The 27,850-nt window shown below is 41.5% G+C and overlaps 1 protein-coding gene across 1 annotated transcript; it reads right to left on the reverse strand.

The window, feature by feature from the left end:
* Nucleotides 1-710: 710 nt before the first annotated feature.
* On the reverse strand, nucleotides 711-3,346 carry LOC148019601 (uncharacterized). The gene is made up of 2 exons (XM_087699671.1): nucleotides 1,780-3,346; nucleotides 711-1,574 (listed from the first exon to the last, which is right to left on the reverse strand). Exons 1-2 carry the CDS (start codon nucleotides 3,230-3,232, stop codon nucleotides 859-861), a joined length of 2,169 nt encoding a protein of 722 aa, XP_087555797.1. The 5' UTR covers nucleotides 3,233-3,346; the 3' UTR covers nucleotides 711-858.
* Nucleotides 3,347-27,850: the final 24,504 nt, after the last annotated feature.

Below are 27,850 nucleotides of genomic sequence, written 5' to 3' on the forward strand. Positions count from 1 at the left end.
AATCCACATTTGTCCAGTTAATGTGAAAGCAACCGAACACTATTTCTAAAATGGCACCCTCTCTATGTCAGTGGCATGGCTCTTACTTGTTTCTCACCATTATTCTTATCCTCAAAATGTTCATTCATTGCAACAGTGTCATTCATTATCATTCATTGTAGCGGTGGCATTTGCCTACACTATGGAGAGACTTTCCAAAAGCTAACCAAAGAAGACCAAACATATCTGAACATGGGACATCTAAACATGAACATATCAAACTTTTAACAAGATTAGAATTTAGAATCACCTTATCTTCGGAAAAGTAACAAAAGTTAGTGATTTCCAACTACCTCATCGCCATCACTTTGCACGAATTATTGTGAAGAATGTGGGTAATCTCCTCAGAAAGGCTGTTCTAACTTCTCACTACCCCAGAATACATCGTCTTGAAGGTTCATGTTATGATCATTATGTTGCTGCGACTCGTTTATCATCTTAAAGACCGTATTTGCGTGCAAATTTCTTCAGCAGATTTGGTAGAGAGTATGTGTCAAAGTATATACCAATGAATTCCAAAGAGTTGCATGGGCTACTTCTACTAGAAAAGTTACTAAACTTGAGATTTGTGCAAGATGTCTCCCTATACATGGCTACAGCAGCAGAGCACTTAACGAGTAGCATCATGGTAAACAAGGGCCTTGGGATCAGACAAGTTTTCACACAAGGAAAAGAACGAAACGAACTCGTTAGCTCGAGACTCCTCTCTCTTCTCAAGGAAGGTGATTTGCCTCCTCGGTGAGACAGAGTACCTGACCTGTATTTGTATGAGCATTTACATTGATGATTGTAGTACAACTTCCTCTCAGAAGCTGAAGTCTAAGCTGGGGTTCTGATTGGTCGGGTAAGAAGAGGAACCGGACTGACCACTATGCTTCTCTCAGGATTGGAGAGGTCACTACTCCCTGAATGCTGTACAAACTCAGCAGTTGACATGTTCTTTCCATGACAGCTGCACACCAACCGTACTTGTCTTGTGCTTGAGATGTACATGACACCATTAATGGTCTTACCATCAGGTCCTGTACCAGTTGTAGAGACCCAATGTAAGTCTGGGAGTGCACCCAGAGTTGGCCTTTCACAAGCCTGTCCTGCTTGGCCATTGCAGACCTCCTGCTCTGAGATTTCACTTGCCAACTGGGACTCCGGGCTCCCTTCCTCCAATTTTGATCCCGATCTCACTTCCTTCATGTCTGTACTGTCACATGGCTTGGAGCCTGGAATACAGCTCTTCGTGGATGCATTAGATGTTGGACAACTACTTCTTTCTGACATTTCACCTTCTGTTCGAGCACTCAAAGGTTGATCCAAAACATCCTGGCTAGGCGAAATTTGCCTGGCTTGCTCTGGACGAGAATCCTGTTTCACAGCAGGCTTTGCTCTCCTCCTCTTAGGTTTCTCTGCATGTGGAGGAACTCGTGCATGTTGGGTGGCAGGCAGGCAGTCTGCCTGTTTCATAGAGGATGCATGTCCAGGTCTCACCTGATCTGTACAAGTGGAACTCATCCTGACCTGCACTTGAGCGAGCTTCTTATCTGCACATGTTCAAGGAAATGAAGTTAGGGCCTGCTGTCTCAGTGCATATTGTAGTGTGGATGCAAAGTAGATGCATAACTTACAATGTAAAGGAAACTTCTAACACACACAGTACTAGCAAATCCTTATTAGATATATATCTTCACCATGCACATGCTTAATTGAAACAACACACCGAACACGAATGTTGAGTCGATCACTAACCTTCCGATACTTCGCGATCTAGCACTGTTGCAGAGCTTTCCAACACCAAACTTTCAGAAGATTGAAGGCTTGCAGTAGTACAACGAAGGGAGTTGTTATGATCTGATGCTGCGAAAGGCTCGGCACTGCTGGGGATTGCAACCTGGGAAGCAAGGCTGTCAATATTGGAGGGACACTGGTAGAAGTAAGGGAAGGAGAATCCCAACTGCATGGGCAGAAGACCAACCGGAACTGGGAATGGATAGGCGATGGGAAAGACGGGGAAGGCAGATGGGTAGCTGCTTGCCATGGCCATGGAGGCTAGTACTCCAGCATCACCAGTAGCTGTCTTGAGACTTGTGGCTTCAAGGTCACCATGTTCATTCTGTATCATACCCTCTTTGGTTTCCACACTCAATGTCTCACTGCAGCTGCTAGGGCAATTTTTTGATCCATTCTCTTCACAGTCATTCTTAGACATGCGATCCTTGATAGGAATTGGGGTTCCATGCACTATCACACTGCCATAGTTGGAATACTCAAATTCACCATCAGGAGCCAGCTGCAGGCCTCCTGTTTGGTGCCGGGACTCCATCTCAGATATGCCACTATCAGGTGAAGGACCCTTTAGCCCCTTCCTCTGCTCCTCTCCTAGAACCATGCTGTGTCCAGCACCATCGAATGGTTCGCAGTATGCGTCATATATGCGCTTTCTCTGTTCTTCAACGGGAGCACTCGATGCATGCAAGAGAGGAGCATCCTCCACTTGCCCCCATTGTTTGCTGCCCATCCGCGGGAGGCCACTGTTTTGCCTGGCCTTTTTCTGCTGCTTCTCTTCCAGTAGAGAGCGCCTGCGCTTGCGCGCCTCTTGTCGCCTCTGAGCCTGGACCTCTTTCTTCCTCAAGAGGTCAAGCATGGCGTTCTGCTGATGCTTACCAGAAGCCAAGGGCAACTCAGGACTCCTCTCTTGGGCCGTCTCTATACTCGAGACCTGCGTAGAGAGGACGGCACATGGATCCTGCCCTTCCTTCATGGTCATAGTCTGGATTGAGGAAGATGATCCTCTTCTCCACAAGCCATCGTCGGCCTCAAGGAGGCCTCTCAGGTCCCAAGGTTGCAAACGATTCTCAGGGGAAATGAAGGCCGAGGTGCGCCTTTGCAAGGCCTGCCATACCTGATCACGGGTTGGATAAGAAAGCTTCGTCTGCTCTGCGGGTGGGATATGATGGCTGCTGCCTATGGCCTGCGGCACATCCGTTGCGCAACCATCATGCACCTTCTTCCTGGTTGAACCACGGCATAGGCTCAAGCTCAAGTCGAGACTTTGATCCTCTGGTTGTTCTTCCATGGAATTGACGCTGACGATGGGGTCTACGCGATCACTGAGGAAATCTCTGCAGTCGAGGGTCGTGTCATCCTGGGGAGGGCTTATCAGATTGCTAACGGAAGAGAAGTTGCGGCGATTTCTAACCATGGCTTGGGTGGCAGGGGATGGATTGAAGCAGGGGACTTCCGATACATGTAATTTGATGTTGAGGCGAGAGAGAGAGGAGAGAGAGAAAGCTTTATGATGAGACTCGAGAGGGAGCTGTTCAACAGTTCAGCCCTTTTCACATTAGGACAGTCCCCCCCTTGTGAGACTGGCACACGTTGCGTTTTGGCCCACCCTGCCACGATTTTGCTTAGAGCCCCTTCCCACCCAACCCTCACAGCCTCGCACACTAGGTCCAACGGGGCCAGCGACATGAGCACTCCACATGCAAATACATAAACTTGTAATGTAATGGGGTGGGGCAATCAACTTCCAAGTTGGCATGCCACACACAAGTATTTTGTTGCGAAGACTTGACTATTCTAGGCCACTAAATCCATTGGAGGAGAAGAGAGAATATGCTTCTACGGGAAGAGAATGAATGTGTTGCCAATGCCCATCGAACACTTCATCACTACTTCGGCAGGTCAACAGAGTGCCCATTGTTTTGAAGGTTCCTCCATTCACTAGAAGAAAATTTTTATTTGATAAAGGGATACTTAAAATGCAATCAAGTTGTTTGGCCTTGTGAGCAATTATCTTGACTAAAACAACTTGCACAAGTCAATTGACCTACGTATGTTGTGGCTCTTATCATAGAGTGCACATTGTGCCCTAGAGGATGATTGCCTTTTCTTTATTTCTATTTTTCTTTTTATTATTTTAGACACTTGATTTACTAGTGCTACATAGCTCCTCAAGAACATGCTAGATCCCTCTAAACATTACTCTAGCAATATCCTTAGAGGCACTCCTAATGAACACGCTGTGCTAGGAAGATGCTTGTCTACCTTGGAGAGACGTGTAAAGCAAACAAGGTAAGTACACGGTGGCTTCTTGAAGTAGCTCATGATTTTATAAGGAGCAACATATCCTACAAAGATGAGAAGCAAGGAGAGTCCAAACCTTACGATTGAACGATGCCTTGCCTTTGGGCAAAGATTGAGATGAAGCCCAATCACAAATGTTTCAATATTTGATGTACTTTAAAACAATCAAAACTAGCACAAGGGGAAAAAAAAAAAGCCTCTGGCAATGGTGTGGCGCACAATGGGCAATGGATATTGTAGCTTCACGTTAAAAATCTATACTACATTATTATTTGAGCTACAGGTTCGGGAAAGTGTCGAACCACCACAGTGCTCCCAAACCTGGCTCCCAAACCAAACCAAAGTGACCATTAATGTCACATGATTAGGAGGAGAATGAAAGGTAAGTGACCATTAATGTCACATGATTGGGAGCAGAATGGAACGTGGTCTCCTTCCACCACCTTCTCTTCTTCTCTCACTCTCACTCTCATTCTCACTTTCACTTTCACTCTCACTCTCACTCTCACTCAGGAGGCAGCAAGTGCAAGCAGCAGGAGGCAGGCCAGCAAGCAGCAGGAGGCAGGCCAGCAACAAGCAGCAGGAGGTCAGTCTTCTCTCTCTCTCTCTCAGCGTTTTTGTGTTTTCTCTCTCTCTCTCTCTCTCTCTCTCTCTGGTTGACTGCGTTTTATCCCTATTATTAGGCTGAGAAAGGGGCTTTACCATTAAGCTAAGGTCTGTGAGGAGGAAAGGCGGAAATTTTTATTTTCCCGGCTTGGTTTTTGGGGGAGGGAAAGGGGGGGGGAGGGGGATGGATGAAGAGAGTCAGCAGGAGCATGACTCTGGAGCTCCGCCCATTGGGCAGCGGAGCTACAGAGGAATCCGTAGAGGAGGAAGCATGGATACCACCTATACTCCAGACGCAGGATTCGATGGGAGGGCTATCTCAGAGGAGGTTAGGGTGTCGACGATGGTGAAGGGGCAGCTGATTTTCAGCGCTCCCTTGCGATAATGCCCCCGTCCGCAATAATGCCCCTCGCTAACAATCATCATCTTGCCTTCACCCTCTTCCCCCTCTTCTCTCTGCTCATCAATCAGCTCGTGCGCATCAGCAGCAGCAACTCCTCCCTCCCCCGTCCCCTCTCCTACCTCAGATACGCTCTCATCTCTGATCTCACGCAGCCTCCCGCCGCTCCCGCTCAACCTCATCATGACGTTTTTCTCTCTGCTCATCATCTTGCCTTCACCCTCTTCCCCCTCTTCTCTCTGCTCATCAATCAGCTCGTGCGCATCAGCAGCAGCAACTCCTCCCTCCCCCGTCCCCTCTCCTACCTCAGATACGCTCTCATCTCTGATCTCACGCAGCCTCCCGCCGCTCCCGCTCAACCTCATCATGACGTTTTTCTGCGTCCACCATCAACCAACTACCCTCAACACGTTAAAGATGATCTGCAATGATTGAGTACATCAGACGAGTGAGTACCGGATTGGATTGCTATGCTTACAATCATGGCGTCAATCAATCAGATAAGGTAGAAGAAGCGCAGAGAGGTTCCTGTGTATTGAAGATCATGCCCATTGCCGAATCCCGATGAATCACATAAGGTAGAAGGAGCGGAGAGGTTCGTGTATATTATTGAAGATCAAGCCGATGTGATGAACACGAATCAAGTCACATTAAATAAACCCGAAATTTGATTTTCTCTAGACTAGCCCAATTAAATAAAGCTGCTAAGTAGGGTACCATTTAAATCCCAAGGTGTACAAATTAGCTTTAGGTATTATTAGATAAAAACTATTAGATATAGTAATGCATATCTACACGATCGAATATAAGATATTTATGCTTTGTGGAGGAAGCTAGCTGCGCAGCGTCAATGCTTAAGTTGTAAGCACACTCGTCCTCCACAAAGATGCCCGGAGCGTCGCGCCACGCCATGTCTCTCTCTCTCTATATATATATATATATATATATATATAGATGGATGAGTACTCTTGATATATATGTATATATAGATTAGTTAGTTTTAGACTATAACTTAGTTACTTTATTTAGTTAGTTAGTTTATTTAGTTAATAGTTACTTTAGATTGAGTGTTAGTTACTTTAGATATAGTTTAGGGTTAGTAAGGTAGTAGTTACTTTAGATATAGTTTAGGGTTAGTAAGGTAGTAGTTACTTTAGATATAGTTTAGAGTTAATTTGCTTTTTTGTTTTAGTTTATGTATGTGTTAGTTACTTGAGAGAGAGAGAGAGAGAGAGAGAGAGAGTGAGTGAGTGTTAGTTACTTGAGAGTGAGTGAGAGAGAGAGAGTGAGTGAGTGAGAGAGTAAGTTAGTTAGTTAAATAGGTTGTTAGTTACTTTGGTTAGATTTGTGATTAGTTAGTTTAGGTTGTTTATTTAGTTTTTTTAGTTTTTTTAGTTAGTTATTTAGTTTATTTAGTTATTTAGTTAGTTTTGGTTGTTTGTGGTTATTTGATTTAGTTTGTTTATTTAGTTAGTTGATTAGACTATAACTTACTTTATTTAGTTAGTTTTTTTAATTAGTTAGTTTAGGGTTAGTTTGTTACTTTACATACAGTTTAGGGTTAGTTTGTTTTTTTATTTTAGTTTATATATGTGTTATGGGTTAGTTACTTAGTAGATTTTACCTTAGATTAGTTGCTTAGTTACTTTAGAAGATTGTGTCTTAGTTTAGGGTTAGTTTGTTTTTTTGTTTTAGTTTATATATGTGTTATGGGTTAGTTACTTTAGTTTGGCTGATTAGTTGCTTACCTTACTTGGTTTAGTTTGTTTAGTTCGTAGGTTGTTATAATAATATCCATGTATGTTTTAGTTTTAGTTTAGAGAGAGAGAGAGAGAGAGAGAGAGAGAGAGAGAGAGAGAGAGAGAGAGAGAGAGAGAGAGAGAGGTTGCTTTGCTTGGTATTGTCTAATTTATTGGTATTTTGGTTTATATTTTGTGCAGTTTGTTTGTGAGGATATTTCAGGTCGGTGATCTCTCTCTCTCTCTCTCTCTCTCTCTCTCTCTCTCTCTTTCAGGTTGTAAATGTGTTGTTTTATTTAATTAGTTATTTAGTTTATTTAGTTAATAGTTTAGGGTTGGTTAGTTTAGTTAGTTGTGTTAGTTTAGGGTTTGAATTATTTTTGTGGTTAGTTAGTTTAGTTAGTTTTGATTGTTTGTGGTTATTTGGTTTAGTTAGTTTATTTAGTTAGTTGATTAGACTATGACTTAGTTTATTTATAGTTAGTTAGTTTATTTAGTCCATTGTGTGGTTATAATAATATCCATGAAGAGAGAGAGAGAGAGAGAGAGAGAGAGAGAGAGAGAGAGAGAGAGAGAGGTTGCTTTGCTTGGTATTGTCTAATTTATTGGTATTTTGGTTTATATTTTGTGCAGTTTGTTTGTGAGGATATTTCAGGTCGGTGATCTCTCTCTCTCTCTCTCTCTCTCTCTTTCAGGTTGTAAATGTGTTGTTTTATTTAATTAGTTATTTAGTTTATTTAGTTAATAGTTTAGGGTTGGTTTGTTTAGTTAGTTATTTAGTTAGTTTTGGTTGTTTGTGGTTATTTGGTTTAGTTAGTTTAGATTTGTGGTTAGTTAGTTTAGTTAGTTATTTAGTTTAGTTAGTTATTTAGTTAGTTTTGGTTGTTTGTGGTTATTTGGTTTAGGTTGTAAATGTGTTTTGATGTATTTATTGGTTTAAATAGTAAATTAGTTAGTTAATTAGGTTGTTGGTTAGTTAATTAGGTTATTGGTTTAAATTACCCTGTTTGAATTATTTTTGTGTGTTAGTTACTTTGCATTTAGTTTAGGGTTAGTTTATTTTATTTAGTTTACTTGGTTAGTTTAGGGTTGATTTATATAGTTAAATATATAGTAAGTTATATAGTAAGTTAGTTAGTGAAATAGGTTGTTAGTTAGTTTTGGTTGTTTTATTTAATTAGTTATTTAGTTTATTTAGTTAATAGTTTAGGGTTGGTTTGTTTAGTTAGTTATTTAGTTAGTTTTGGTTGTTCGTGGTTATTTGGTTTAGTTAGTTTATATTTGTGGTTAGTTAGTTTAGTTAGTTTAGTTAGTTTATTTAGTCGATTGTGTGGTTATAATAATATCCATGTATATAAGTAGTTAGTTGTGTTAGTTTAGGGTTGATTTATATAGTTAAATATATAGTAAGTTAGTGAAATAGGTTGTTAGTTAGTTAGTTTGGTTCGTAGGTTACTTTAGTTTAGAGGTTGGTTACTTAGTGTATTGGTTGGTTGGTTAGGTGTATAGAGAGGGAGAGGGACAAGCAGAGAGAGAGGGTTAGTTAAACTTTGGTAGTATAAAACATGGTAGTTTTTACTGTTTTAAAATTTTGAGAATATTTTATATGTCCCTCAAGGCTAACGCGTCTTTTTGTCCAGTATGGAGGCTTCTACAGCAAACAAGAATATGTCTGTAGAAGATATTATACAGTGCACTTCTGACGTGCAAATGAATGCACGCAAAATAAAGGAGGCCACAAGGAAAAAGGCTGTTCGTCGTGCACTTAAGCATATTGCAGGGCATGATAGTTCCGTTGGTTCCTTAAGGTTTATTCGTCGCCTGGATGGGATTGAAAAGCAAGTGAAGACACTATTTCGACGTCAAAAGGCTTCAATTTCAATTTCTGAGAACATTGGTAACCGACTACAGAGGATTGAGAGAATGTTGGATGAGAAATATGAAGGGCACCTTGCTGATGCAGTAACTATACAGGGCGAGTTAGAAGAGATCAAGGGTTATATAGGTGACATTTATGAGTATATTCAGAAAAATTGGTGTCCGCGTGCTGGATCTTCGAATGATCAAGAAGGGAAGCTGAAAGATATTCTTGATAGTACAGGTCGTATAGAGGATGGAGTATGTGAGCTGATTGCACACAAGAACGAGAGCTTAGTTGCACCGGAGAACATTGCTCTTGATGTGCAACTTACTTCTTTGAAAGTTTATTTGAATAGATTCTCAGCAATGTTAACGCAGATGAATCGCCGTGCAGGCTCATCTTCTGGCACTGGAGATCATTGCCCTTGATATGCACTAGAGAACATTGTATCATTGAATAGTGGTTCACAATAGGTTTTTGGCGATGTTAACCAGTGCTTTTTTGTCGTGGTTTGCTTGGTATATGTAATTCTTGCAAGACTTCTTAAATGAATTGTTTGATGAAAATCTTCATTTTGAAACACATCGTATGTGTCTTGCAAATTATAAAACTACTTTCAATCCATTTTAATAGTTCCTCTTTCTCTCTGTTTCTCTATTGATTACTGAGCAATTTTGCTAATGTACTTTTGTAACTTAGATTGGACTAGATACATAGAATGATTGTAGCTTTGATATGTTGCGACGTTTTGTATAGTTTGCCTTCCTCGCTCCTCTCTCTTTGTCTCTCTCTCTGCGAATGTGAGTTGGCAAGGTATTGTGTGTCCTATGGGATTGACACCAATAAGTATTTCAAGAATGGGGACACCCTTCTATATACGTGATGTTCTTTTCTCTCAAGATTGTGCTGATGTACGTGAATGAAGATCGACATGGCATGGCCTTTAGACAATGTATGGTTGGTACTTAGTGAGCGTCATGTGTGCATGATAGCACTCATGCAACGTACATATATTCTTTCATGCATTTAGGGTTTGTGGTTGCGAATGTGAGTTAGTAAGTTATTGTGTGTCCTATGGGGTTTACACCAATAAGTATTTCGAGACTGGGGATATCTTTCTGTATAGGATATCTTTCTGTGAAGATGTACATGATTGAAGATCCATTGGCAGGGCCTTTAGGCAATGCGTGGTTGGAACTTGGTGAGTGCCATGTGTGCATGATAGTACTCATGTGTAGCGTACATATATTCTTTCGTCCATTTAGAGTTTGTGATTTCGAGACTGGGGATACCTTTATGTATATGAACATGTTCTTTACTCTCAAGAAGGTTGTGAATGTGTCTATCACTTATGTCTTGACGTTTGATGTAGCCATGGAACAAAGCGAAGCCATAGGAGATATTCCCGACGTAGTGCTTTCGACTCCATTGAGTGTAGTGGATTCAGTTGAAATAAACAAAATGGCAACAACGTCATCTCTTCGGCGCTTGCCAGCTTGGGTTCATTCGCATGGGTATGGAAGATAGTTTTGTTAATTGTGATTGCGTCAAAGTGCTACTATTTATATTTTTGGAGATGATTGTTTATATGTTTCATTGCAGCCAACGTATGAGCTCTAATAGAATGAATGTGCGAAAAATGAAAGAGGTGGCAAGGAGACAAGAGATACATGTTGCTAAATGTACAAGAGCTGCAAAGTTTCGAAGAAACACAAGGGCTACTTCGGACGCTTCAGACCTTAAAAAACTTGAGGCCAAGATGAATGAGTTGATGGAAATGCAGACGAGTTTATGTACGCGTGTTGATAGTGCGCTTGCCATGTACTCAATGGAGTTACATGAACAGACTAAAGGTCTGTATGGTGTTGTCAGCGAGACCAGACACACGCAAGGTGTTCTCCAGCAAGTGTCGACTGATTTGGGTGGTGAAGTAAGGGCACTTTCAGCAATTATTTCTGAGACAAGCAGATTAATGAATCTGCTGGTGAACGATATGTGGGCTTCCGTTTGGGGGCTTGGAGATGACCATGAACCTGTGATCTGCCAGAGGGGTTGTCGGTTGCCGTTCTTGCAGTTTCAAATGAATGTTAGTAGGTTTAATGCTTTGTTGCAACAATTGAGCCGTCAGATGAACGGTCGCATCTAAGAAGACTATGTATATGCAAAAATTGCTTGGGGTGGAACTTATAGGTTCAGATTGTGTTGCGTATTTTAAAGTGCATGGGCTGGCACTTTTTATGATAATATTTGCTTCTTTTTGTAAAGCCTACATGAAAAGTGCTAAGATGTGTAACACTTTTGATATAACAAAGCGTATTTGAGTAAAATGTATTGAGTGTGTATGACGTGATGTCTCTTTCTTGATATTTACATGGAGCAGATTTGATACTCCAATGATGGTTGGTATATTTAGATTTGATATATTGTGTACATCGAATGTACGCAATACATTTAGTTTAGAAATCAAACCATGCCTTTGATAAAGTGTATTGATAGTCGTTTCTTCAGTTGCATGTTTACTTTCTTTTGTTAATTACCAAGGTTACTTCTATCTTAGCAACCAGGCTCTCTCTCTCTCTCTCTCTCTAATGGGCTGGTGTAGCGTCTTTTTACATTGATTGGGTTGTAGTGGTTTTGTGTCTTGATATTTAATCTTAAATTTACATATTTATATATTAAATGTGTGTATACGTTGATAATAGGTTTTGTGGCCAAGTGATCAATATGGGGTGTTCGCATCGAGCAACTGGGAGAGACTATGTGTTGCGTGTTCGTAGGGACATGCTTACTTCCACGAGGTATGAGCGACGGCAGGTTGCTAGACTCAGGGCTCGGAAAGGGATTTTAGATCGTGGTAGATCCATTCAAAGAGACATTGAAAACCATTCGTTCCATGAGAAGATTCTAAATGGTCATTGTGAACTAGGCCAACCACAGTTTGGTATAGATGTGGCTAATGTTTTGCCATCACCGGATAGAACCATTAGGGGATTTCAAGCCCAGCGACAGTTTGGTGTGGATTTGACGAATGCTTTGCCATTAGTGGGTGGTTGCAATGGTCTTAATCATGTGACTTTTGAGTCACATGTTAATAATGCTTCAATGTCTATGTGCCAACATGGGGGAAATCTTAGTGGAGTCGTTTGTGAGAGTGTGTCTCACCGTGTTGAATTTGTAAATGGGGATAATGAGCCAGTTGAACAGCATGTTGGTTTAGATTTTGGAAATCACCACAATGTGGAAAATTCCGTGGCTAATGAGTCACGTGCTCATAATATTGCTGTTTTTGATCCCCAAAGTGGTGGATTGTGCTCCATTTTAAATGCTTTGCCTGCAACGGATGTTCACCCGGCAATGTCAATACTACTATTTCAAGAGCCGGATGTGCATTCCATGGGGAGTCTTTGTATGATGTGTGAAAGGTGTTCAGCTAAGTTGTGGAGATGCGAGACTCGGGTTCAAGGGTCGATTTTGTTTGGAAGACACTGTTGTCGAAATGGAAAAGTAATGTTGCCGCCGTTGCAACGTCCACCACAGCCATTGCATGATTTGTTGCATGGCATGCACCCTCAGAGTAGGATATTTAAAAACAGCATACGAGCATACAACAGCGCTCTTGCATTTGTATCACTCGGAGCTAATGTTGATGAGCTACCCGTTATCGGGAATGGTTACACCTTTAGAGTGCATGGGTCTGTTTATCACCGTATAGGTACTTTGCTTCCTGATGTGCAGCGTCAAGAAAGGCCAAGATTTGCACAACTGTATGTTTATGATACCGAGCATGAGTTGCTTAATAGACTGGGGGTTATGCATGATTTATTACCAAACTTGCTAGGGGAGCTTCAATGTATGATGCATCGACACAACATATATGCACGTGCTTTTAGGTCAGTGGGTTTGCAATTGCAAAATAATCCCGTGCAGGAACTAAGAATGAGTATTTTTGGTATTCAAAGAACCAGTAAACAATACTCTGCTCCTGCAGCAACTGAGGTTGCAGCTATCATGCCAGGGCAGGGTGACGAGGGTACTCTTGATCGTCGGGATATTCATGTTTACACTCGGGGTGGTCGATGTGTTGCTATTTCAAACTTGCATAGGGCATATATGCCAATGCTATATGTCCTCCTTTTTCCTATGGGGGATGATGGTTGGCATGTAAAGGTTCCCTACAGTAATGTTAGTGTTCCTGTTAACATATATGAATTGTCCAATAAAAATTGTGTTACCCAGATGCAGTTTTATGCATTTCGTCTTCAAGTGCGTGAAGATACTGAGGTGTGCATATTGCGTGCTGGTCGACTATTGCAGCAATTTATTGTTGATGCTTATTGTAGTATAGAGCAATGCAGGTTAACTTGGTGTCGCCAGAATCAATCAGTGTTACGATCGGAGGCCTATAAAGGCTTAGCAGACATGGTGGGGGCAAACGATGATGGGACAATGCCGATTGTTGGTGCCTCTGTTGGCAAGAGGATAGTTTTACCGTCGTCATTCACAGGTGGACCAAGGCACATGTATCAATTATATCAGGATGCCATGGCTATAGTGCGATGTAAGGGAAAACCTGACCTTTTTATAACAATGACATGCAATCCAAAGTGGTTGGAGATTACTAATGCTTTATTGCCTGGGCAAAGTGCTTATGATCGTCCGGATTTGACTGCTCGCGTGTTTCATAAAAAGCATGCTGATTTGATGTGTACGTTGTTGCGAAAGGATCTCTTTGGAAAGGTTGCTGGCTATGTTACTGTGATTGAATTCCAAAAGAGGGGGCTACCACATTCTCATACTTTGCTAATTTTAGAGTCGTCTTTCAAACCTTCAGAAGCATGTCACTACGATAGACTGGTTTGTGCTGAGTTACCCAATAGAGTTAAGTTTCCAGCCTTATTTGAGACAATTTCAAAGTGTAACATTCATGGCCCTTGCGGAGGATTGAACCCCAAGAGTCCCTGTATGGACAAGGGTAGATGTACTAAAGATTACCCACGAAAATTAGTGGGCATGACGACAGTTGATAGTTCTGGCTATCCCGTTTATCGAAGACGAGATGATGGAAACTCTGTGATCATAAATGGTAATGTTATTGATAATCGATGGATTGTTCCATATAATCCATTCTTGAGTAAAAAATACAATGCACACATAAATGTAGAGGTTTGCTCGACAATTGCGGCTGTGAAGTATTTGTATAAGTATGTGTACAAGGGGCATGATCGTGCAACCGTCAAATTTTCTGTTGGGGTTGATTCAGTCCAGAATGGTGGCGATGCTCACGAGGTGGACGAGATACAAAGTTATTTGGATGCACGATATGTTTCTGCCTCTGAGGCATGTTGGCGGATCTATGACTATGCATTGCACGATGAAAAGCCTGATATACAACGTCTGCAGGTACACTTGCCTGGTGAGAACTATGTGGTGTTTCGAGATACAGATAGTATACCAGATGTTGTGCAAAATGAAGACCTTCAGAAAACTACTCTTACTGAATGGTTTGTGTGCAACCGCATTCATCCAGAGGCTAGGACTATTCGTTATCAAGACTTTCCAGTGTATTGGGTGTGGAATGCACGACATAAGATGTGGACTAGAAGGAAGCGTGGGAATACATGTGGTCGGATGTATTTTGTGGCGCCTACCTGTGGTGAGCTCTACTATTTGCGGATGCTTTTAACAGAGTGTCGGGGATGTACTTCTTTTGAAGATTTGCGTACTGTTGATAGCATGATTTGTGATACTTTTCGGGATGCTTGCATTGCAAGGGGCATGTTGGAGAGCGATGATGAATATGTTGTGTGCTTAGAGGAAGCTGCCTCTGTGCAAACTGGTGCTCAACTCCGAACTTTGTTTGTTGCAATTTTGGTCTTTTGTGAGCCAGCTCGGCCTGGCCATCTATGGGAAAGATTTATGGTGCAAATGGTAGAGGATATCATGTATAGATTGCAGTTACAGCACGTGCATGCCTCTCTTGGTGTTCTGCAGCGTGAGGCATCTAACATGGCTTTGTTGCATCTACAAGACCTTTTACGTCATGTAGGACGAAGACTTTGTGATTTTGATGGGTTGCCTGAACCTCATCAACCAAAATCACAACTACATGCTAACCCTCTTTTGCAAGATGAATATGCATACAACATATCAGAACAACATAGGGTTTCTGAATCCATGGAGGGAATGTTGAATGAAGGACAAAGAATTGCCTTCGGTGCAGTCATGGAAGCTGTTGATACAGATACTGGGGATGTATTCTTTTTGGATGGTCCTGGTGGGTCTGGAAAGACTTTCCTATACAAATGTTTGCTTGCGAAGGTACGCAGTGGTGGTCGCATAGCATTGGCAACAGCATCATGTGGCATTGCTGCCTTGCTTTTGCCAGGTGGTCGTACAGCTCACTCGCGGTTTAAAATCCCAGTAGAATTAAATAATCGATCCACTTGCAATATTCCTGTTCAAAGTGACCTTGCTCAGTTATTGAGACAAACAAGCCTTATTTTGTGGGATGAGGCTCCTATGACCCATCGACATGCCTTCGAAGCGGTTGATAGAACTCTAAGAGATGTTATGAGCTGTGATAAGCCATTTGGTGGAAAAGTTGTTTTGTTTGGGGGAGATTTTAGACAAGTCTTGCCTGTTGTGGTAAAGGGAACACGTGAGGATATTGTTAATGCTGCATTGTGTTACTCTGATTTGTGGTGTTACATAAGGGTGCTAAGGCTATCTGGCAATATGCGAGTGTCGACAGCTGGTAGTGTGGTGGACAATGGGTTCATCTATTGGATTCAAGGAATAGGGGATGGAGTGGGTGTTACCGAAAGTTGTGATAAGTTGTGTGTCCCACCTGGCATGATATTAAAAGGGCACTCTATCGAAACACTGATTGATAGTGTCTACAGTGACGTGTCCAATGTGGGTGACTACACGTCGTATTTTAGTGAGCGAGCTATACTTGCCTCGCGGAATACAGAGGTGGCTACTTTGAATGATCGTGCATTGCAACTAATGCCAGGGGAGGTCAGGCAGTATTATAGTGCAGATTCAATTGCAGAGACCGACGACTCATTTTTGTACTCTGTTGAGTATTTAAATACATTAGACCTTGGAGGTGGATTTCCTCCTCATTTATTGCTGTTGAAGATAAATGCACCTATTATTCTTCTTAGAAACCTAAATCCAGGAAGGGGTATGTGTAACGGTACGCGATTGATATGCAGAGCTTTCAATAGGAAAGTGATAGATGCTCAGATAATAACAGGGGCAAATGTGGGCGAACGAGTTTTTATTCCCCGTATTACTTTTATTTCAAATGCTACACATTTGCCATTTACTATGAAGCGGAGACAGTTTCCCATCCGGTTGGCATTCGCTATGACAATCAACAAGTCACAGGGGCAAACTTTGTTCATTGTTGGGCTTTATCTAAAGGCACCAGTGTTTACACATGGTCAACTGTATGTTGCATTTTCAAGGGTAAAATCTTCGCATGGTGTGAAAGTGCTATTGGGTGAAGAGGATGGGGGTATGACCACAAACATTGTATACAAGGATGTTCTCCGAAAGGTGCAATAATGTGCATTACTTTCTTTGCGGAGATGTAGTTATTGACGACCATGTAGGTACATTGGTTTTTGCATATATATGACCATGCAGGGAAGTTGGTTTTACATATGTGTGAATTGCTCTCTATGCGCTGTTTGGTTGGCATATACTCTTGGAAGTGTAATTTTTTCATATTTCACTATTCATTTAACTTTTGCAGATGCCTACCCTGGAGTGGCACTATTACCCAGCTTCTGACTATCAAAAGGAGCTGCAATGCACATTACTCACTATAGCTCCTGATAATATCATAAGAAGAACACTTGCAAGGGTCATCGAGCGTTTATATGATGATGTTAATATTGACATCAAGCTCCCAGTTTTTATTGAAGTTGTACATTGTGGATACACACAATGTTTTCGGGTGCATATGTACGAGGTTGACCATAAGAAGAGATTTCAACGCTCCCATACAGATAAGATACCGAGGCATTGGTTTAAGTATGGGTTCAAAGATTTGGGTTGTTTTGTGACACTGCATCAACGTTTGTCAGTACCTACGGAGTGGTTCACAAATGTTCGACCAGGTATTATTGTTGTTGGGATGGAATGAACTTTGTTAGTTGTTCCATGTACTTATATCGTAATTTTTGTTCTAATGCAGGTGGTGAGGAGAGAGGTAGGACCGTTGCATCGCCCATGCGATTACCAATGGAAACTGTGGAATCGTGCAATGCTTCACCTTCACATATTTTGCTCAAGGAGGAGGATTTTGTTAATGATTCCTCGAAGAAAAGGAAGATTTCTTTCCATTAGGCGTCTTTGAGACATTGTCTTTTTTTGTAGGCATCGGCCATTTGCCTATGGTACTTAGAAATACGTCGGTGCCTTATGCTTGGCCTTTGTGGCTTTATTTTGACTAGGTCCCTTATGGAAATTATTTTTGTGGTGCTTAGTCTCTGCCTCAATTATAAGTAAGTACGTGTAACACTGTTATTCCACGTACTTACTTATATCGTTGCATTGCCGATGTGATTACTAATGGAAACCATGAAAGCATTCCCGGCTTCGCCTTCTCGTGTTTTTCTCAACGAGGAAGATTTTGTTAATGATTAGTCAAAAATCTTTGTTTCTATTAGGCATCTTCGAGACATTGTCTTTTTTGTAGGCATCAGCCATTTGCCTATGGTGCTTAAAAACACTTGCGTACCTTATACTTGGCCTTTGTGGCTTCGTTTTTCAGTATTGTGCTGTTGTTTCTAATTATCGCATGTGCAAGCATATAATTTCTTACATTTATGTCGAGAGGAATGTTTGTAGGTATGGTGCATGGAAGAGATTGTTTTTATGTTTGGCATTTTGCGTTGCATTGCCGATGTGATTACGAATGGAAACTATGGAAGCATTCCTGGCTTCGCCTTCTCGTGTTTTTCTCAACGAGGAAGATTTTGTTAATGATTAGTCAAAAATCTTTGTTTCTATTAGGCATCTTCGAGACATTGTCTTTTTTGTTGGCATTAGCCATTTGCCTATGGTGCTTAAAAACACTTGCGTACCTTATACTTGGTCTTTGTGGCTTCGTTTTTCAGTATTGTGCTGTTGTTTCTAATTATCACATGTGCAAGCATATAATTTCTTACATTTATGTCGAGAGGAATGTTTGTAGGTATGGTGCATGGATAGATTGTTTTTATGTTTGGCATTTTGTGTTACATTAGTTTGGAACTACTTTTAGTTTTAAGTTTGGTGTGTGTGTGTGTGTGACATAGAGAGGGTGCTTAGAGAGAGAGAGAGAGAGAGAGAGAGAGAGAGAGAGAGAGGTTGAGAGTGATTGAGTGAGTGTGGATATAGAGGGGGGAGGTGTAAATGGGATCAAAGATAGAGGGGTTGTGAGTAGAGGAGAGTAAAGTATGTGATGTTTTTGTGATAGCATTTCCCACTGTGCGATAGGGAAGTGAAGCTGCCGTGCGATCCCTTGCACCCCGCGCAAGGAACGCTAGTATACATTATTGGAGTGCATAAAAGCATAATTAAAATCCCTTAAGCCAAGGTGAAAAGTCCTTTGTGTGAACGGCCTAAAAAGTTTAATCAAAAGAACGCCGGTGTGAAGGGCCGGGGGCAGAAAGCGCATGCAGGCCCACCTAGGCGGGGCTCCCTGGATCAAACACGTGCCCATCCTCTGCAGTCTCCACGTGTTCCCACGAGAACTTTTCTGGGCCAAGAACATGGAGCGCCCCAACCCACCACGTGGCGACCATTGGATCCGCCAGCGCGCTGGCGAAGAATCGTTCTTGCGAGATCGGATCGACGGGAATCGTCGCTGGCCAGCCAATCACATTGCGCTAAGTAGAAGATATTATATTGCTTCTGCGAAAAAGTTAAAAGGAATAAAATGTGAGAAAAGGTACATGTGGCGGGGCCAGCGCTTTGCAAGTTGGTACAGCGCCGACTCCCGAGCGGCCGTTCGTATAAGAAGGCGGGGAAATGTTCGATACTATGAATAATGTGACCTTTTGAGTTTCTTTATTTTATTATTTCATGTCATACTCGCACACGTGACTACTGGCTCCATCGATCGCTGGCAAACGCTCCTCCTCCATGGGGGAGGGGGGGTGGCACTGCTGTTATTATTATCCAACTTTCTAAAGTTTTTGTAATGCGAGATATATATTCTCAAAAGGTAAAGATAATTACAGCACCCCTAGGATGCAACGTGGCCACTTAGACCATAGAACTTAGTTTCTTATGAAAAAGTCTGAAAGTCCAATGTTTGGATTTCAAGGACCAGAGAACAGCTAATATCTCAGACTTGAGATGAGCTAACAGAGAGTCAGGGTTAACCCTATCCTAGGCTATAAACAGAACAAAGTTCCTCCTGTACCATATGAACTTGCTTACAACCGTCAAGACCAAGCTGATTTGTTTCCAGGAGCTTTTGTCCACTGACCCCCCTCGGTCTGCAAAAAAAACAGTTGACATACTAAATGTGCCTACCAGATTTTCCCTTTTACGCACCTTTTGACCTTCCTCCAAATTGGAGATACCAAAAGACAATCCCAAAACAAATGCTTTTTCGACTCTGGAGATCTACCACAGAATGAACACAAAGGAGAAACATTCATCCTCTTGGCGAGGCGTGCCTGCAAGGGAAGTTTCTTCAAAGCGCTTAGCCGCCACCTAAAAGAATTTAGTCTAAAGGAAGAGGTAGCACCCCAAATTCTTCTCAGCCTCCTCTTCCACCCATGTACCTGGGCCATAGGATATTCAGTCCTCCACTTAACTTGTAAATTCATGGGAATAGCTAAAGATGATGCTCTCAGATCTTGTGCAGATTTGCAGTGGACAATGCACTTTCCAAATGGACTGTGAAGGTCTTTCAAGATAGAATCATCCTTCCCTACTAAGGAGGTAGACCAACCTCCTTTGACTTGACTCAGAACAACAACAAGCCAGTCTCTCTCTTTGGTATTCAACTTGTAGATGTCAACTAGCCTATCTAGCTAATGCCACTGACCATCTTGCTCACACGAGACATCCTTCCAAACAGCCAGCTCTTTATCATGCAACCTCTTGGCCAATTTAGAGTCCCTATGGATAGGTGCCTGAGGGGGGGTCATAAGCATGAGGTGAAAGCCAAATGCTCCTGTAAAGGGCAGAGTCACCCTGCCTATAACCTCTTGATTCCCATTCAGCTCCGGAAAGTACCTTCTACCACATTGCAATCAAAGCTTAGGCAACATCAAAATGTAATATTTTGACCTTTAAATGAGGGCAAGATAAGACATCTTCCCAAGAGATTTTTGTCCACTGTGTCCCTTTGAGGCTGACTATTGTGATCCAGTGTGGCTGATAATTATAGCCCAAGGCTGATTGCTTTCTAGCCTTTTTAATAGTGCAAAGCATGAGGATAGGGACTTGGTTTCCAAGCTCTCAAGCCTAGCTCCATCATTTTTCCTATCCTCGGTGAGGTCATGCCTGTTGAGATATCGAGCTCCACTCGTGATATGCCAGGGTGACCGTTCTGCATTTATATCACCGACTTGTCAATTGCAGATGCGGTTGGTACACCGCCCATGAATAATAGCTACATGATAGCTATCCTTATCTACTCTAGTTCGTGGCTCAGTTAGTATGCCACCTTAGTTAGTTGAGTTTGGTTTGAGACCCATATATAGGGTTCTTCTATTTCCTTGTACTAGAGTTCTTTTGGCTTACGCAACTAAGAAGAGGAAAACTGTTTTCAGCCTCCACCCTTGTGTGTATTCCCCCATTGTGCAAGCAAGAAAGCTACAAGTGAGACTCCTTCCTTCTCTCCCACAATCTTGATATGGTATCAGAGCCTTGTTCATGGTAAGGAGCTCAAGAAAGCAAGCCAAGCTTGCGGTGTTCTGGTAAGAGGAGCAGTGTTACTTTCATTTTCTGTTTTGGGAGCAGATCTCTACAGGTAGCACAGCCGGAAATTGCAAGAGTGCATTGTCTCAGGTTGAGACGCCCTTCGCGGTGGAGCAAGAGGGCAGTATATGCTGCGGGATAGGGCTTTAGCCCTAGACGACCCTGTTTTTTTTATTTGAGGCCATTTTGGGGCCTGTTTTGGAGGCGGAAGTTTTCTGCACGCACTCAGGAAAATGCCCAATTTTATGCTATGCAACCACTGTTCTACAGGTCGGTGAAAAGTTACTGTAGAAATTGCATCGTATGCTTGTGTGCAGAGACATTGGGAGTTACAGAATCATCCTTGTTGCCTGTTGATGCAAAATTGTCACTAGGAAGTGACTCTGTGGTCAAATACCACTTTTGTCAGTTTTGCAGATTAGCCCTTGTGAGGCTGAAGCTGTGTTCTCTGCAGTGACAGAATTTTTTGTAGTATTCTGTTTTGGCGTCTGATTCTCTTTCACAGATTGTAACTGAAAAGCTTGACAAGAACAACTTCCAAGCATGGAAGTTTAGAATGATGAATTTCCTTATGGGAAAAGGATATTGGGAATTTGTTGCAGGAAATGAAGAAGAACCAGTTCTTCCTGATGCTCCCAATCAGCAGCAAATGCAGGCATTCAAAGCATGGCATGAGAGAGCCAGGAAAGTTATGTACTTGCTGTCTATCAGTATTTCAGACTCTATGATTGTGCATATTCAGGATGCAAGTACGCCAAAGGAGTCATGGGATACTTTGTAAAAAATGTATAGCACAAATACGCAAGCCAGGAAAATGCAGCTCAAGCAAGAGTTGCATAATGTGCAAAGAGAAATATATGAGCATCAATGACTACCACATGAAGGTGAAGAAGATTGCAGATGCACTTGCTTCCATTGGGTCGCCAGTGGAAGATGATGATTTAGTTTCTGTGACCTTGAATGGTCTAGGAAAGGATTATGCATAGTTTCGGACATCCATTTCAGTTCGTGAAAGATTTCCTAATTTTGAGGAGTTGATTGCTCTTCTAATTTCTGAGGAGCAGAGAAATGGTGGTGCATCTTCTTCAAGAGGAACTTCAAAAGAAATTGTCTTCTACTCAAATGCTGGAAGAGGTAGAGGCAGAGGTAGAGGAGGCCGATTTGGAAGCCATGGCAGAAATCAGAATATGCAGCAAACTCAAGAAAACCAGTCCTATGGAGAAGGACGTGGTAACTCTAGAGGCAGGGGGAGCCAAAGAGGTCGTGGTGGATGGCAAAGAGGGCAAAATGCAAACAGCAATGTTGAATGCTACTACTGTGGTAAAATAGGTCATATGGCTAAAGACTGCTATAAAAAGCAGAATGACATCATGAATGGGAAACTGCAACAAGGGAATTATGCATCTTCTAGTAGACAGGGTGATGCCAGAAATGAGCATTTGTTTATGGTGCAGCACATGACCAATTCTGTGACAAGTGCAGAAGAAAGTAACGATGTGTGGTATATTGACTCAGGCGCATCAAACCACATGACAGGTCATGCAGAATGGATACAGGATGCAAGGAAAATGGAAAAACCAGGATTTGTGGAGACTGGTGATGATACTGCACATCCTATTGTGCAGATTGGAAATATTCCTTTGTCTATGCAGGATGGGAAAAAGAAATACATGTCCGATGTATTTCATGTCCCGAATATCACCAAGAATCTGGTTTCAGTTGGTCAAATGGTTGAGCGGGGCTTGCAGGTCAGATTTAATTCCCATGGATGCTTTGTTGAGGATATTAAAAATAAAGGTCGCTTGATAGCAAAAGGAAAGAAGAAGGGCAGAATGTTTACATTGGATGCAGACATGCCTGAATTGAGTGCAGTAATGTTTGCACATGGGACTGGTGTAGTTGCAGATATTGATATCTGGCATAAACGCATTGGTCATGTTAATGCACAGTGACTTAAATCAATGCAGGCCCAAAATATTGTTGCAGGATTGCCAAAATTCAAGGTTGCAGAAATGCATAAGGTATGTGAAGCCTGTCAGTTTGGAAAACAAGCAAGGAAACCATTTCCTAGACATGTTCGAGAGAGTAAGAAGCCATTGGAATTAATCCACTCTGATGTGTGGACTACTAAAGCTGCATCTCTTGGAGGGTCCCATTGCGAAGTAGACTCTGTAGGGCCTAAGTGACAAATCCCATGATGTTCCAAGGGAGCACCGAGCAGCATCATTTACAGAAAACCTACTGATGGACTACTAAAAGGTGTGCCGTGGATTGAGACTAGCGGACACCTCACAAAGCTCTTGGAAGATATCATTCATCATATGTTGAAACACTATAGGAGCATTGGTGAGACCGAATGGCATAACAACATATGGAAGTGACCATACCTTGTGCGAAAGGTTTTCTTCCATTCGTCTCTTTCTCTAATCCGCACAAGATTATAAGCCCCTCATAGATCAATCTTTGTGAAGATCTTGGATTTTCCAAGGCATTCCAAGAGCTCTAGTATCAATGACAAAGGGTATTGATTCTTGACTATTATGTTGTAGATTCCTCGATAATCTACACACATTCAAAGTGACCCATATTTCTTCTTCACAAATAAAATTGGGGCTCCAACAAGAGACTTTGAGTTCCTAATGAACCCATTGGCTAAGTTCTCATCAATATTTTTGTGTAGTTCAACTAGTTCATCAGGGGATAGTCTATAGATGGGTCCAAAATGTGGTTAAGTCCCCTCATAGAGTTCTATCTCACAATCATATGGTCTATGTTTGGCCAAGAGATCTGCATTCCTTTTTTCAAAGACATCTTGAAATTCTTGATATTGGCTTGGTATAGCTTATTGACTCATCCTTACTAGATTCTTGAGTTGGTATATGATATATCATGTAGGTCAATTCTTGTCTTGTTATGTGCATAAAGGCTTTGGCTCCTACATATACCGACTTTTCCCTATTTTTATGATGTGTAATCTTTTGCTTAACCCAATCAATTTATGGATTGTGTTTCTTTAGCGAAGTCATCCCAAGGATGATAGGATTTGTGGGACTTAATATGACATTAAAGCATACATGAGATTTGTGATCGCCAAGAGTTACCATGAGTGGTCAGGTTTCCTTGGTAATATATCCAGATGCTAGAGGTCTTCCATCCTCCACGACTTCAATGAAACATGCGGAGGCCCCAAAGTTGATGAGGCTTTGAGAGAAAGGGTATTTCTTGGCACGACCATTTGGACTATGACAAGAAAAGTTTTCATGGGTGTGGGTGGGATCAAGAGACCATTTCTTATATCAAGGTCTAAATGTATGGTCTCATTTTCAACATGACATCATCATTTTCTTACTCTAGGATGGTTGTAGCAACTCTTGGGGTTCTTGCTCTCTTATTTGGGCAATTTAGGGTGATGTGTCTAGGGTTTCCACAATATAGGCATAGATGATTCTATCTTTGTCTTTTCTTTTCTTGTGGGTCAAGGGTTAGAATTTGGTATTATCTATTTGTATTGTTTTGAGCCTAGTTCCATTGACAATGCCTTAATTATTCTCGCTTTTCTTACTTCCTCTCGAAAAATCTATTCTCACACTAGATGGCTTGCATGATATAATCATTGAGAGTTTTTGTCTCAAGCATAGTGAGCATGAGATCCTTGATGTCATCTCGAAGACCCCATTTGAATTGGTTGATAAAATACTCCTCATGCCAAGTGAAGTCACAAATTAATTGCCTAAATTTAGATGCATAAGCAGAGGTAGGGCAGTTACCTTGTCATAGCTTTCAAAGTTTTATTTTTTCCTACATCTTTAAATGTGAAAGTAAGCTCACAAAGGAATGCCTCATAGTTATGAGGTACTAGCATATTATTTTCCAAGGGTGGAACAAAACATGATAAAGCTTGACCACAAAGAAAAGTCCCAATGGATCCCACCTTGGAAGCATCATCTAGATACCTATGTGGTTGCATGTGGATATAGAGCTTTACTAGTAACAAGAATCCCCTAAACTTTGAACGGTCACCATTGAACTTCTCTAGCATGCTGATCTTGGGTTCTCTTGTTGGGGGTTGATAAACACGTGGAATCATCTGATCACTTTCTCTATTGTTCTGCTAGTCTCAACTTTGGTCTTACATCTCTTGAAGAGCAGGTCCTAGATGCATAGGGTATTCTATTTAAAGTTGTGATTATCGTTCATTCAAGTCTTGAATTTGTTGTCAGAGGTTTTGGAGGCCACAATTCTTTCAAGGGTCGCCTCCATAGTGCTTAGTAGCGCTAGAAAGTAGTCTTGCCAAAATGTTATGGGAGTGCTAGACTATGCTTGAGAGACTAGACTAGATGCAAGATTTGTTATAAGAATTCTAATTACAAGATAATCCCACATAAGGGCACAAGGTACAATGATAACTTAATAAGATACAAAAAATCCCACAACTCGGGACCATAGGTATAGACAATAGGAATCGATAGGATATGAAGGATCCCACAACTCGGGATTGTAGGTATGGATAAATGATGCTAGAATTATAAGATCTCCCTCCACGAGTATGGAAAAGATATAAGATAGTACTAGACAAGATATTGTACTAGGAGATTACAAGGTGACAAGGAAACATGAGCATAATGGAAGACAATACAAAACTAGATACCATGACTAGACAAGAACTAGAACTGGAACTCAAAGTTACTTACTTGGAGGTCTCAACTCCTTGAGCTCCCAAGAGTGGCATTGGTAAGATTGAGGAGTTCTATGGCGAGCCCCTCCTTTTATAGGTATTGGAGGATGGCTAATAATCTTCTAGAATGTTCATGATGATGATATCATTGATGATGCTAGCAATGCCATTTCATATCTTCTAGAAGGTGCTATGATGATGTGGCAAAGGTGGGTTTGCATGGTTGGCTCGAGGATGTTCTATTAAGGGTACGTTTTCATGGGGTATGGACTCATATGGCATGAGCAAGAATTAATACGTACACACTTGATCATGGCATGTCTAGGACAGCAAGTGCATGATCAATACATGTACATTAACCCGTTTGCATTTCCATCAACTTAGTCTCAAGATTTTTAAAGTCCAAGGAATTTGAAGTAGTCCTCATGTTTCTTCTAATCCTTGCAGCTCTTGTACATTTCATTTTATTAGATCCCACATTTTAGCTGTAACAAAATCTACAAATTATTATCTCCAAAAATTTATATAGCACTTTGATGTAAGCAGAATTAAAATAACTATCTTTCATATCCATGCAAATGGCTTCAAGATGGTAAGCATCAAAGAGATGATGTCATGACCATTTTGTTTAGTTCCATTGAATCCATTACATTCAATGGAGTCAAAAGCACTATGCTTGGAATATCCCCCATGGCTTTGCTTCATTCCATGACCACACAAAACCTTCAAGAGAATATAAGAGTCGCACAACCAACTAACCCACTCAAAGCTATTCAAGACAAAAGTGTTTACATCTGCAAACCCTAAATTGAAGGTGTACTCAACTCAAAGGCAAAAGAAGTCACGCATGAGCACATGCATACATGGCATTGTCTAATCTCTCTCTCTCTCTCTCTCTCTCTCTCTCTCTCTCTCTCTCTCTCTCTCTCTCTCTCTCTCTCTCTCTCTCTCTCTCTCTCATATGGATGCCCATTCATCTACATGTGCACGTGGCACTCACCAAAGGCCTACCAAGCATCACACCTAAACTTGAAGGTGTCCTAAACATGAAAGCATCACTCCTAAAGTTGAATGTATCCTAGGATTGAAGGTATCCTAGACTCAAAAGTGAAAGAATAGAGATGTGTTAGTTCTAGCATGCATGAGAAAATGCATATATGGCCATGCATGAGCCCATGTATACATGACACTTAATAAAGGATTGCCAAACATTGTCTACTGTGTGTGTGTGTGTGTGCGCGCGCGTGCTAACCATGGCTCCCATTTCATATATCCCAACTAATATTCATTTGGGAGATCTTCAAAGAGTGCCTTATCTTGATTTTTACCCTAGAGTTGAAAGTTCAAAGTTGTAGAGACTATATGTCAAATAAATCTTGTGGTTTTTTTTTGTGACTTGATTGTCAAGATAAGCCCATAGCACTATAGGAGTTCACAATTTAAACTATAAAGGCTCCATCTAGATGGGATGCTACAGGTGATGCCTTTAGAGTTATAGGGACAAGTTGTTTGTTGGAGGCATCAGGGTAGACATCCAGATGGCCATATCACCACAAGCCATCTACTATGTGTGTGTGTGTGTGTAATAACTAGCTAACATAAATGAAACTAATAAAACAATAACTAACCTATTAACAAAACTAACACTAATATATATATAACTAATAACAAATAAACTAACAAAATTACCCAAAAGACCAATCCTCGCAAATAAAACCCATCTACTTATTACAAACATGCAACCAAAACACCAATAAAGAGTAACGTAACAAATTAAATTGTACCAAGAAAACCAAAATCTACCATCTCTCTCTCTCTCTCTCTCTCTCTCTCTCAAACCAACCAACTAACTAACTTACATAAATTTAGTAACTAATAACATCATAAACCAAATTACTATTAATAAAATTACTAACAAAACTCTATTTCTCTCTCTAACTAACCTACCTGTCCAACAAATTAACTAACCTCTCTCTCTCTCTCTCTCTCTCTCTCTAAGTAACCTACCTAACTAACCAACTAGCTAACCTACCATTTCTCTCTCTCTCTCTCTCCCTACCCATCCCCCTCCCCCCTCTATCTCTATAGTGGCGAGCTCAAGCTCAACTGCCAGTACCCACGGATTGCTTATTGTTCAAGCATTTCAAGCTGAGCACTAATGGCTACCTCTCACATAGCTGACGCACTATCTCTCTCTACTAGTATAGTGAGCTTTGCCTCCATGCCCAATCAAGTTGCCTCCTCTTCCAAGCACTCACGTAGCTCCATGATCCAAATGCAAGCTTCAAGGGAGCTTGATCCTCAAGCTCCATGCTCCAAGATCCATTGCCGACCGTGAGAAAGACAAGAGAAGAGAAGAGAAGAAGAGAGGAGAAGATGGAGAGCTTCTCCACCACGGTCCCTCACCCTCACACACTCACTTTCTCACACTCTCACACTCATCTCTCAAGCACAAGCTCAAGCAAGCAAGAACAAGAAGAAGAAGAGAGCTACATTTGGCCACACCAAGAATG

The sequence above is a fragment of the Lygodium microphyllum genome, chromosome 19 (assembly GCF_053477565.2).
Source record: "Lygodium microphyllum isolate KBCC chromosome 19, Lygodium_microphyllum_v1.1.10, whole genome shotgun sequence".
Classification (NCBI taxonomy): Eukaryota; Viridiplantae; Streptophyta; class Polypodiopsida; order Schizaeales; family Lygodiaceae; genus Lygodium; species Lygodium microphyllum.